The sequence below is a fragment of the Cephus cinctus genome, unplaced genomic scaffold (assembly GCF_000341935.2).
Source record: "Cephus cinctus unplaced genomic scaffold, Ccin1 Ccin1_scaffold1651, whole genome shotgun sequence".
Taxonomy (NCBI): domain Eukaryota; kingdom Metazoa; phylum Arthropoda; class Insecta; order Hymenoptera; family Cephidae; genus Cephus; species Cephus cinctus.
Window position 1 is genome coordinate 3,380 of NW_014333926.1, and position 13,222 is coordinate 16,601.

General features: G+C 38.6%; 2 protein-coding genes across 10 annotated transcripts; one reads left to right on the forward strand and one right to left on the reverse strand.

Moving 5' to 3' along the window:
• Window positions 1-388: 388 nt before the first annotated feature.
• Window positions 389-10,057, reverse strand: LOC107273507 (vesicle-associated membrane protein 2). 6 transcript variants are annotated; one of them, XM_015751774.2, is made up of 6 exons: window positions 9,695-10,054; window positions 7,571-7,785; window positions 7,388-7,467; window positions 7,253-7,304; window positions 6,414-6,456; window positions 1,325-1,463 (listed from the first exon to the last, which is right to left on the reverse strand). In XM_015751774.2, coding segments are annotated over exons 1-5 (363 nt in total). In that variant the 5' UTR covers window positions 9,697-10,054; the 3' UTR covers window positions 1,325-1,463; window positions 6,414-6,442. The 6 variants fall into 6 exon arrangements, with proteins under 6 accessions (XP_015607256.1, XP_015607260.1, XP_015607259.1 ...); XM_015751773.2 differs by having other exon boundaries at window positions 1,331-1,463; window positions 6,401-6,456; XM_015751775.2 differs by lacking the exon at window positions 1,325-1,463 and adding an exon at window positions 4,005-4,153.
• A 173-nt stretch (window positions 10,058-10,230) lies between these two features.
• Window positions 10,231-12,870, forward strand: LOC107273510 (vesicle-associated membrane protein 2). 4 transcript variants are annotated; one of them, XM_015751778.2, is made up of 3 exons: window positions 10,231-10,366; window positions 11,859-12,181; window positions 12,313-12,870. In XM_015751778.2, the coding sequence occupies exons 2-3, from the start codon at window positions 11,863-11,865 to the stop codon at window positions 12,357-12,359; spliced, it is 366 nt and encodes a 121-aa protein (XP_015607264.1). In that variant the 5' UTR covers window positions 10,231-10,366; window positions 11,859-11,862; the 3' UTR covers window positions 12,360-12,870. The 4 variants fall into 4 exon arrangements, with proteins under 4 accessions (XP_015607264.1, XP_015607263.1, XP_024946628.1 ...); XM_015751777.2 differs by lacking the exon at window positions 10,231-10,366 and adding an exon at window positions 11,259-11,416; XM_025090860.1 differs by lacking the exon at window positions 10,231-10,366 and adding an exon at window positions 11,543-11,796.
• The last annotated feature ends 352 nt before the right edge of the window (window positions 12,871-13,222 follow it).

The window sequence follows — 13,222 nt, forward strand, 5'->3', positions numbered from 1 at the left end:
ATGATTCTGCTAATTAGACGCCTTGTTTTTACATCTTTTCTTTTTCATATTGTTTTTGCATTTCTCTTTGGGAACACGTCGTTACAATTCTACGTAGCAGCCAACGTTTCAAGTGTTCAGTAACTCAAATGGAGTAACCATATATGCTGTACATACGTGTATTCAATATATTTATTCGCGTTATGCAATATATATATATATATATATATATGTGTGTATTTATTCATAATGTTCCTCCTTTCCTTTTGCCTGTCGTTGTACCTCGTTTGTGTGTATTTATAATAATTTCCATACGTCCTTCAACTGATAACAATCTCAATGAAATGTTAAGATCAGGACACAACAGGACTTACAGTTGTGTGTATTTATTCATAATGTTCCTCGTTTCAAGTGTTCAGTAACTCAAATGGAGTAACCATATATGCTGTACATACGTGTATTCAATATATTTATTCGCGTTATGCAATATATATATATATATATATATATGTGTGTATTTATTCATAATGTTCCTCCTTTCCTTTTGCCTGTCGTTGTACCTCGTTTGTGTGTATTTATAATAATTTCCATACGTCCTTCAACTGATAACAATCTCAATGAAATGTTAAGATCAGGACACAACAGGACTTACAGTTATTACCGATAGATTCGTTTTATCAATACATCAAAGCATCTTTCGTAGGCCTATCAATATAGTCATAGTAATAATAGTAATGGTAGTAGTCGTAGTACTTGTTTCAATAGCGGTAATAGTGATAGTAACAGTATTAATAGCAATGGTAAAATAGATCAATAGATGAATCGATCAACAAATTGGATAAAGACTAGCGCTAATATCGAGTAACTGGGAGAAAAACCGCGATAAATTAAACGAGAACCAACGTTGCAACTTCAAATTGTTAATTTCATTACTAATCCTGCGTCTTAGCTCTACATTCTCCCTGTAACTCTCACAATTTTGAGATTCCGCAACTTCGATTGATAATTCGAATTTCAGCCGCCCTACGAATCGCCATCGTTATTAGATCTTTCGCGATGTTTACTTAACTTTGTAATTTTCCAAAATTGAATCCACTCATATCGCCTCTCAATCCAAATGAAAAGTTGGCTCGAATAGCATAACAATTTTCCTATTACTCCCCTAATTTTGTTTTTCTCTAATATTGCAATTAATTAATCGATTTGGTAAAATAATTTCTATCTTTAATATAACGATTTTTCTCTTTAAATCCACGAACCATCCGTCACCAGAATTGGCTCTCCGATGGGCAACGATATATCTTAATTTTATATGACGCCGTGAGTCCCGTCGAAGTTGCTCAGCAGAGCAGCCGGTGCTGTCTCGTGTCCGCTTGGTGCTGCTCCTGGCGCCGGTGCTCCGGGTTGTGGTGGTTGTGCTGGTGGTGAGTAAGGAGGATAGACTGGCGCCTGCGGAACCGGTGCTGATTCGGGCATGAATTTCGCTGAAAGAAAACAAGGATGACGTTTAATTACGTTCTCAGATTGGCAGGTCTTGCCTGATCACTGGGACCGGTGCTCCTACCACCGAGTACAATATGTTACTACCTTATACCTAAATACCTAAAATGCTTTGTGGAGTATTGTGAAAGAGATTTGTTCGGGTTTCCTATTTTCGAGTAAATTAACGAACAAACGTATTTTCGCACTCACAATCCAAAAGAGGGTTAACTTCAAGTGATTTCGCAATGGGCAAATTAACGCGAGACTTACGTATGTCTGGCTCGAACAAGGAAAAGTGTGAACACTGCTTATACACGTCATGTGGTAGGCTGGTAGGCTGGTAGGCTGGTAGGTTAGACGATCCTAAATGATCGATTGTCATCGGTGCGTGTTATGTGTCTGTCCACCGAGGACACGGATACGCGTGATTGTCTGACGTGTGTAATTCGCGTGATAAGAAAATGCAATGGGAGAAAATTCATGTGATAAAAAAAAATGTCTCACGGGTGATAGTGTAATATATCCATGTGTGAATAAAACATGCGTATAGAAAAAAGCTACGTCGTGCACAGCCATCTCGATGCTCCATTTTTTTACCTCCTTCTTTTCCCCACTCTTATCACTCGAATTACTGATCCTCCATCTTTTATCTAAATTTTATTACCAAAAAATTAAACTCTCTGCTCGGTGTCTTTTCACACTGTCTCTCTGTCCTTCTTCCTCGACCGTCGTCTTGTTTCTCTTACCTGGTTGCGCCGCCTCTAATTATTGCTTAAAGTATATATCGATCCTCTTGATCCACTTTGTCCCACGATCCTCCTGCGACGTTCATTGAACCACGTGTCGTTGCTGGAGACTTAAATACTAGTCGAAGCAGCCATTGTACTGCTGGCCAGGATCATGATTAAAATTGACTTGATAAGGGACATTTAATTTTTCTTTTTCTTCTTTAATTTTTCCACGTTCGAGACCAGTATATACAATTCACTCGTATCCTGAAAACCGCCATTTTTCTTCTACGTACTGTAATTTTATTCAATACTGTACAGTGTTCAAAGCAGCATAATCATGAAGTATGTCGATCATTGATATATTGTATTATATATATATATAGCTAAATGTTTATAGATAATAAACATTGTTTCATAGCTTTAACGCTAATCCCATGACGGGCACCATTTGCTAGTCGCGCGATCTACTGTTTTGTTCTCGCATAGCCTTTTCTTCGAAATGGCTATACTTGGAAATTTTATCCACGTGGTCCCCAACTGACAGTTCCCAAAGCAAATGATAAACAAAGTCAAGTAGCGAGGGGGAAGGCTCAATATCTCGACGACTTGCCTGCACCGATCCGAAATTCCAATTGATTTTCAAAGATTCTCATAGACGAGACACGGAGACGAGAAGAAGAGAGATAAGAAAAAGTTTCGAAGGAAAACGATAGATCGGCGAAGGGAACATTCGAAAATGGCGCCCATCGCGCATAATCGCATACAATTGGGTAATCAATAGACTTTGGGCGCGATTACAGGTATCAATGACGAGGAATGATCTCTCCTTAAATGGATGACAGTGATCTAAACTGACAATGTGATTTCTTGGGCCGTACTTAACGGGAAGAGAGTGAGAAATGGCGCTGCGTGGAGTACAGAGAGGGGAGGGGAGGGGAGGGGCAATTAACTTATGGTTGGAGGCAGCAGCGCGCTATTTCTTTTATTAGATCAGTTAGACGTAATTCCCATTTTAAAAATCATCTACATGCCACATGGAAATATCATTAATTTACATTGAAATTTCTCTAAAATGCGGGCAAGACGTGCGGGCACGCAAATTTCTTTTTTTTTTTAATTCTTGATAGTCGTTAAACATATACAACATCGGTAGATAATGTTTAAGCCTTAAAATTTACCTAGATATCGTGAATTTTCAAGCGCGAATCTCATTTTTTTTTAATTCTCGAACTGCGCTCTTTATCTTATTCCTTGTCTCTCTCTCTCTCTCTCCCTCTGATACACACTATCGTTTCTTCCTCTTCTCTCGCGTTTCTGATCAATGATAATTGTTCCTAACAGGCAATCCTTGCGTAATCTTGATAAACAATACACAATCTAAAGGTCAGCTCACGCGTGGACGCTAAATCAGAAAGAGGAAACCAAGAGAAATACCGGTTGTTATTTAAAAAGTATCGCTTAACAATTGCTCGTTGTGCTTGATAATAAGAAAACTGTGCATTACCTTCTATCCCAATTAACCCAATTCGGCAAGTTCTTCCTTTTTGGCTCGCCTGATCTTAATCAAAAGGCGATACACCTCAATGTCCTCGAGTATCGTCAACGCGATACCAAAAAACCTAATGGGCGCGCAGCTCGTAAAAGCAAATGCTTCCTTTTATTTTTAATTAAAATAAAAGTCCCCACATCACAATTATCAAAGGTTTCATTAGCAATGAAAGATCCCATAATTCCACACACGCGCGTGGCCGCGCGCGCGAGCTCTTTCTCATTCGCACACAGAGAATCTGACACGCACGCACTCTCTCTCTCTTTTTCCGTTTCTCTCTTATTCTTTAAGCTTTCCCAGTTGGTATTACTTGCATTCCATGGTAGCGCGGACGAATGTGTTGGGGCCGAATTGATTGTTTGCCTATTGCGCTTTATTCAGTTTTGCGTGTCGCTTCCTCCGACGGTTTTCGCTGAAAATAACCGAATATCCAGATATTTTAGAGAGAAAAATGAAAAGGGGCGGCTGCTGGATGCTAATCAAAAATTAAGGGCGACGGGGGGGGGGGAAGAGAGAAATGACGCAATGAAACGTGACGTAACGGACGTAGGAAAAAGAGACAGAGTACATTTTGGTAATAATAAATAAATGTGATAGAAGATTCGAATCTGCGAGACTCGTGCAGTCTTGCCAATCCTTCTCGAGAAACGTCTAGGGACTTTTCTTCGGCGAGGGACTTTAACCACGGCTCGATAATTCTCTATATCTATACAGATATACTCCGGCTCCATTCACTGTATCCCTATGTCGCACTTGCGCACGTTCGCCAAGGGACAATCGCATGCAACTGGGTCACGAGGACCCGATGCCCCTTTTTTCGCGGATCAGAGCAAAAGGATTCATCGAATAAAAAAATGCAATAATCCAAAATGGCTACCTCGTACATGCCTATCCACGGATATTCACCCGTGGTTATTCAAGATAAATCAATTTCAGACAGCCACTTTGAGGATTGCGATTTTATTATTTATTATTTATTATTTTTAATTGCTACCAAAAGGAAAAGAAAAAAAACCGCCCGTCTTCCTTATTCTATCAAATGGCATTCTGGCATTCACACTGAATTAACATAGCGGCCAACAAAAGCCATGCAATTTCTACCGTGAACGTACATCGATACACGACTACTTACGTTTCTCAAAAAGGATAATGAAAAAAAAAAAAAAAAAAACCCCAACGAAATTAGATATAGATAAAAAGTGAAAAAATTTCATGAAGAAGAAGCCATGCGTTAAGCATGAAGATCGTCCCAGATGGAATTATTTTTTTATGTATCCGCATATCAATAATATTCATATATAATATATGGTGTCTTTAGTCAATAATTTATCAGAGTATAAAAAAGTCGTTCTAGTGAATAAGATAGTAGAAAATCGAATAGGAAACGAAAAGGTATTTCATGCCAAAATAATGTATGTTTTAGCATGTATGTAAAAAAGCGAGAAGACTGAGTAGCGAGTAGCGACTGAGACGTTTTCAAAATTCATCCTTCAAACGATATTACGCAAAGCCACTGAATTCCCTGAAGAGAGAAGAGACACGTCTCTGGCAGTCGCGAGGCGTCGTTTTTCTTTTCTTCGTTCGCGACGAAGGTACAGTGAAAAGAGAAACTTGAAGAAATATAAAGAAGGTGTTCAGCGTCAGTGATGAGTTTTAGTAATAAAAACTAGAAAGTTGTAATAAAATTATTGAAAAGGTGAAAGATCATGGCTTACCGTTACCCGGAGAATACGAATCGGGTGCGAAAGAGAAAGTTGGGGGAAAATTAAAAATGGACAGACGTTTCGGTTTAAGGGTGTTTCTGTTCTTGTCTGTTGATCTTGTTACTGTTGTAAGTGGGAGAGTTCGATCTTGTTCATGTGATGTCCATCGAGTTACGATATTCTGATGGCATCTATTTCTCCAGCAATTCAAAGTATCATATGAATCGACGTTCATTTTTTTTTCAATTTTCAAAAACCATCAAAACATCGTGACCGAGCCTGGGACTCGCTTCGAAAGATAGTAGGATAATCACGGCAGGACGATAGACAGACACATAACAACAGTATTAGCCTTAAGGAACGAATAGTTTAAGTCGCGTCCTTGCGTTTTGTCCGTCTTTCTTATTTTTTTTTTACTTTTCCATTTCGAAAAGGATAAAGCAGCCAATGACCCACGACCGGCGAGAATCATTCTCTGCTTTAGTTTCCGAAATTTGGATGATACACAATAGACGAGGTTTACTTGAAAAGAAGACACGATGGGCTGCATTGAAGATTTACAAACAAAAAAAAGAAACTAAAATTTTTCCTAATATCAAAATTCCTTGTGCACCGAACGAAAAAGACAGTTTTCTTCTTTTCTTTGTAAACTCATCAACGAGCCCTGGTATTAGAAAGATTAGCGACAGTACACCAGCAAACCTATACACAACGGGTAGACACTGAAAACCATCCTAAGATAACAATAATAATATTAATCATAGTGATAATAATAATAAATAACAATAATGAAAAGTCAAAACGAGAAAGAGAGTTAAAGAAATAAAAATATAACGGAATTTACTTTTTTTTTTCATTATAAAAGGAAAAAAAGAAAAGGAACGTCCGTTCAAGTCATATGTTCATATATATAATGATATACTCCTACACAGACACACAATATCGCGTGTTTCTACCTGACTGACTCACACACAAATCTCTTCCACCAATCAGCGCGCCTACATGAAGTTCGCTAGACGAAAAAAACACAGAAAGATAGACGTTAGATGCCTGGTTCCCCCATTGGATCTTAGATCACTCAATCTTTGCTAATTCTTTAATTTAGAGTAGTTACAGTCAGTGCCACACAAGAGCGTGGCGCTGATATTTGCAAAAGTGTAATTAGAATTGAAAATTCTCCAGTAATTCATAAATAACACTCTTTGACCACATAAACTCTTTTTAAATCCATAATTATTCGCCCTGTAAATATGAGCCCCACGTTTTTATGGGACAGACTGTATTTCAATCTCTTTCTCTTTTTCTTTCTCTCTATCATTCAATGGTGCTAGAAAAAAAAAAATCAAAGACACTCAATTTGACTTTACGTCAAAGCACAAACATGGCGGCAGCACCAAAGTAGCGCCGAACTGTAGTCATACAGAGTTATCGTTTTTATTAAATGCAACGAATAAATTCATAGAGTAGTTTCACGATAAAGATGTCTTACGATGAATTCGTAATCGCAGATATATGATCGCTAGATATATATGGGTGCTATCCGTGTAAGCAGCGTGTCCTGCTCAACCTTAATTACATACCTGCATCATCAGGGCTCAAAGAACTCTTATGGAAGTCTATATACAGTGCCTAATCCCGCAGCTCGAATTCATCGTGATCAACACGTTCAACACGTTCAACACGTTCAGGTACATCGAGGTACACATAACATTGAACTTCTCTACATTCAATACCCCTATGTCCAGTGTGTTCGTTGTTTCGAAACATTAATTAACGTAATACCGACATATAAATTTCGTATTACTTACCAACGATGACCGCCACTATGATGAGTCCAATGACGCCCATGATGATCATCATCTGTTCAAAGTTAAGATACAATTGATTGGGCCAACTTTAAAAATCAATAGCGAATAGCGAGCAAGTGTCAAAGGTTAACGCACCTTTAGATTTTGTAGCCAGAACTTTCTCTTCAACTTCCCTGCCTGCTGTTCAAATTGCGACGCTCCCTGCTGCAGGGCGTCTAAGAGAAGTGAGATAGAAGAATTTCATATATTATTATTTTCAAAATTTAATTTATAAAATTAGTCTATTGTACGATTGTATAATCAATGGAAATTATTTACCAGCTCGGTTGTCCAATTCAGACAGCTTGTGATCACGATCCAAGACCTTCTCGACGTTCGTCTTCATAATGTCGACGACCTCATCGACCTGAGCCTGCGTCTGCTGCAATCGTTTCTGAGATGCGATTTGCTGGGGCGTCCTGGGACCACCGACGATTCCATCTTCACCAGCTCCGGCAGCCGCTGCATCCGGTCCCAGACCGCCTTCTGTGGCCCTGTTACAAGATCATTCGATTTTAGATGAAGCACAGTCAATTCAATTCCGAATAATTGTAATTAGGAAATTGCACGTGGGTGTCCTTTGTCTGTTTTCAGCTTTGTGGAATTGATATTTTGTTTCATAATGTTCCATGGGTATTGAAATATGGCCGCAGGGTGTGCTATCCCAGTGAACCACTCCTGCCATCCAACCGGCCAGTAGTCAGCTAGCTGAAAGGGCAGAGTTCACGGCCCGGTTATGCCCGCGCACCCGACACGAGTTTCAACTCCAAGTAAATCTAGCCAATGGCCATTAAGCTCAATGAGAACGTCACCATAGTCCTGGTTCTCCTGCACGCGTCCTGGTCAATCCTCTGCCTCCTGTGCTTAATTAATTTAGATCAATCCCTGGCACATGTCATGTATCCCAAGTGCATCTTCACACGAGATGAGAAAGAAAAAGTTGAATATCTCCCAAGATCCTCTAATCTTTTTACGCAATTGACAACCTTGCTAAATTGACACAGGTGATCGATCAGGAAAGCTTCTTCGTTTTGTAATTAATTAACGACTGAGAGCAAACAAATTTTTTAAATTCCAAGATACAAATTGTGTTCCACTATCATCGATAGTTATGTTATCCCTCTCATCCCTATGGCTATTGATATCATTGGCTTCTGATCCCTCGAGGAAATCTCATGAGGATCAAGACTCATTTGTTACGGACGTCATATAAGACGTACATCATTTTTTTTCTTTTTTATTTCCCTATCTATCCTCCCACCTTCCCTCTGTAATCTTTCTCGTCTATTCGTTTTACCGGAAGACCTAAGAGGATACCGGTGCAAATATTCTCTCTATCATTGATTATCTAAATATAGAGCGGCGTACATGACATCTATCCTCTACAGGATTGGCCCGCTTACATTTTGCAATGATAAGACCAGTCAAAAAAGGTACGTGGAGTAATGGCAAATTTATTTAGACAGAACGAACCGATCTCGGCGTGGAGACGTCTCCTCAGATAATCGTCCAAATATTTTCGAGATCTGCGACGCGATGTAATAATTCAGTATGCGTAAATATTCTTATCAACGTGACTGCTAATCTTCAGAGCGGCAGACCGCCGTCTGATATTTCATGGAATCTTGTTAAGAGACACCCGTTGAGTTCAGCCAAAAGGAAATCGATTTCGCGAGAAAGCTCGTGGAAATTGCGTCTTAAAACGCGTCTTGTTACGCACGCTTTCCTCGTTCCTATGATATATAAAGGGATCAGTATGTTTTCACATTCGCTGCGGAAACTATCGATCTGGGATACCATTTATTTGTCCTGTCACTTCGTGAAAAAGAAACAAAAAGTTTGATCGTGCACAGAGAGTCAAAATGATACGATACTCGCAAAAGAAATCGATACAGGATACTTCCTGTGTCATTAGGCCGTGCGCTACTTGCTCTACGAAAAGAGGATACTCGAATTTGTTGATTTAACGCGAGAGGATTCTTTGACGAGCCTGTGACCCAGAAAGAAAGAAGACAAAGAAATCGCCGGAAATCGACCGAACAAATTCACTGGTAAGAACAGAGAACGTAGAAACGAGCAATCGATAACAGGCTAAAAGCTCTTAAGAATAAAACAGCCTCGACAAAACTTCAACAGGACATCGATAAACTCCGGGAAATTCTTAGAGACCAGTGCCAGACATTGTACATTATTTTGAAGGAAATCACCATGAACATTCATTTCCCGACAGGCTACGTGGAGATAATTTGACCGTTTGTGATTGACAAGACCAAGTTCGCTGCTAACGCGCGATGAGAACAACCAAACCGTGTCGATAAAATAATAAAGTGAGTTAATCGTATAGGAAAATGATATCACATGGAAAATTGTTCCTCTTTGCGTATAATTATGTCATTTACTCACATATTTCCGTAGCGTCCGGTTGAGCTTCAGAAGATTGAACGATCAGGGTGTTTTTTCGCACGATCACGTAGTTTCAATGCGACTGCCACTGTCGGGGTGCTTCGGTATTGATAAATTTTCCAGCGACGTCTATTCGAGAGACGCCGGCGCGATATGTATCGCACGATATGTCTCGCTAGGTCAACCGTCACCTTCCAGTTTGAAAGTATCGTGTCAACTGACGCACACGCTTCGTGAAAAACGGCAGAGAGGTTAGTTAGGCGACAAGAGTGACGTTTGTAATGAAATTATCACACGAGTATCTGTCTAATTAAGTGTCTTGTCGAAAGAGGTGAAATTTTGTAGTAAGGTTATCGAAGGGCTTTCGACCTATCGAGGACTGCACGGGCGTCGCGACGCCGTCCCGATTACTGCGTCTAGTTGCGATCATGCGCACTACTACCAGTCAATACACGGATCCGTCCTAAAATCCTCTTGCACGGGCGCAAATGTCCACGATATACTACCGTCCATCGCGGTCGTCATATTTTATTTATACAATCGACAGGACTGGGCGTTTCGCGTTCGCACGGTGATTATCGCCGCGAAATTAACTGGATAATCGCGGATACTCGACAATGGATTTGCAAATTCATGATGGCAACAGGATTTTCAACATGACAAGACTATACGGTGAATTTATTGCAACTGTTTTACGTAGAAATAAACGAACGATTGTTTTTGGTAGAAATAGAATTTTGTCTTTGTAAATATTGTTTCGGGTTTGCTGATTGTTGGAATATCGAGCCACTTGGGTTTTTTCAATTTTGTTTATTTTTTACGATGCACAGAAACGGAATCTAGATAAGGTGTCAGGGAAATTATTTTCTCTTTCCTTGAAAGAATATTTTCATAGATCATTTGAAATTTCTTATACTCCGAATAGACAATCTAGATGTTCAATGCTTCTATTGGAATTAAATGAAAAGTATTATTGCATCATAGAAATATCTCTAACCATTTAAAAGTTATTGTCATTCAAAGTGCTATAACGTAACCAATTCGCAAAACTAAACGCGGATTGGGTTTTCGATGTGTTGTGTCCTTTTTCGTATGAAAATGTCCATAAGTCTATCTCTGTTCCACTGGTAATCAATATAGGAAATTTGGAAAAGCTGCTGCCATATTTAGACAACATATGTGGTGCCATCTATGTAATAACGTTTGAAACTGTTCAACCTTCGACAAGGTTCCGCTATTATTTAGAAGATGGCGCCACATATTTTGTTGAAAAGAAAATACTGCCTAATTACCCGGCAAATTTACGGATTTACATCAAGCTTAAAGTTTATTTGACATATTTAATATACAATATTCATACACATATGTGGTTATCAAAAACATTAAACAATGCTCTCAAGTCTATCCAAACGATAAATGGAACTCTTTCGTTAAACAAATTGTTGCTTTTGCGTCGATTGACTAATAAGTATGAAGAAAGTATTTAAAAATCCTTGGAAGTACTTAACGAAATATCGGACGCATAGTAGATTTACCGGGTCTCTGAATGTATGGGTAAACTTTCGATAATATAAGTGACGTCATTCACGACGCCATCTTTCAGTCATATCTGTGTTCACCGTGTTTCGTGTATGAGACTTGTACTCGTCATCTTAATAATTACAATTAAAAATAGAGAATATTAATTTTTACTGCGTTGCCCTGATCGAACTAGAAGAAACCGTAAGTACTCACGATCGGTGATAAATCAAAAGGATTATACGTTTCTCCTGATATTCATATTACACGATAAGTCCCGTCGATCGTAGGTAGCAGAAATGTCAAACGGATATGCATATGTGGATAACGATTACCGAAACCTATCCGTCTAGCACAAGTGTGCCGCGTTTACTTAACGTTTTATCAGGCTTCTCCTATTGGCTCTGTAATGTTTCTATTTACGTTTCTCGTTGCGTCTCTTAAGTTTCTTGAAAACAGATGCTTTGAGGTTATGGGCGTGTGCTGACGAACTGAAGTACTGAATATTTAAACTCCTGGAGAAGGATACAAAACCGCGATTGTTGACCGTACGAACTTTGTACAGCAACATATGGTAGAAAACTGTAGGATCAATTGTAGCCAAGAGGGATATTGATTTATAATCTTATAATCATATTGGTTTTAGAAATATGGAGGGTAGCGGATATTCTGGTGAAGGCGATGTGGGTGGACCAAGAACTCCTCAGCAAGGTGCATCTTCAAAGAAATTGCAGCAAACTCAGGCAAAGGTGGATGAGGTCGTGGGAATCATGAAGGTCAATGTAGAGAAAGTCTTAGAAAGGGACCAAAAACTCTCAGAGCTGGACAATCGAGCAGATGCATTGCAGCAAGGTGCTGCACAGTTTGAACAGCAAGCTGGTAAACTGAAGCGAAAGTACTGGTGGAAGAATTTGAAGATGATGATAATCATTGGCATTATCTGCGTTATAATTCTAATCATTATTATCGGTGAGTTGATACCTACCAATCCTTTGTGATTTTATGCTTTGCATGCAATTTGCTACTCCATGTGTTATGAATAAGCTCCGAGGTTGTAAGCAAATCCTCACAAATTTTTCTTCTATACAATTTTTAAACAGCTTCAGTAGTACCAAGTTCGTCGGATCCTGGACCCTCGGAACATTGAATACTTGTGTATTGAAATCCAACAACAAAAGCATACCAACAATTAAACGATAGAACTTCAATCGAGCTACGTGAACTTCTTGATGTAACAAGCAGCTCGTTACTATCGCATAAAACTAACCAACATAACGAACAGCCACATTCACAAACATAAAACATACACCATTCGCCAGTTCGTTCGTAGTCGAAAGAGTTTTTAAAATCTTTTTTTTTCTTTCTTTTTCCACCACCACGAACGCACAAATATGATTAAAAAATAAAATACTTTATATTTAACTGGCCAAACGGATGTTGGGTGGTGTGTACATTATAATTAGAAATAACCGAAATGGCGAGAATCATTCTACAATTCCTACGCGTGGACAATGTAATTGTAGAATAATATTTTGGATACATATACATAAATATTAATACGGACTCAACCAATCTAAATCATGGACGCCGTACCGTTACGATACATATTGTACTACTGTCAATGATATTTAATATATATTACTATTTCTATACATTAATTCAATGATTCTACTTAATTTGTATCCCTACACCGAATCCTTAGATGCATCATCCCTTACAATAGGGATATCGCAAATTTAAAATATACATTTACCAAATAACACGACCAACTAATCTAATCGAATATCATGAGATTTATTCAATATAGCCGATGAATTTAAATGCTTACAGAATATAAATGTTTAACATTGCTTGCTCCATAAATTTTCAAAAACAATGATGTAATTTAGTAAACAAAAATATGTTGACAAGTTACGTGATTAGCAGCATCATAAATAACAACAAAAAATATGTAATTTCCATTATAATAAGAAATTCGAGAGTATTTTGTTAGTACTTATTTTTCTTTTG

Coding starts and splice junctions, on each gene's coding strand:
- LOC107273507 (XM_015751770.2), bottom strand. Junction 7,468..7,570: donor TGAATTGGACAACCGAGCTG/GTAAATAATTTC, acceptor CACTTCTCTTAG/ACGCCCTGCAGCAGGGAGCG. Junction 7,305..7,387: donor TCTGGCTACAAAATCTAAAG/GTGCGTTAACCT, acceptor AACTTTGAACAG/ATGATGATCATCATGGGCGT.
- LOC107273510 (XM_015751778.2), top strand. CDS start 11,863: ATGGAGGGTAGCGGATATTCTGGTGAAGGCGATGTGGGTGGACCAAGA. Junction 12,182..12,312: donor AATTCTAATCATTATTATCG/GTGAGTTGATAC, acceptor ATTTTTAAACAG/CTTCAGTAGTACCAAGTTCG.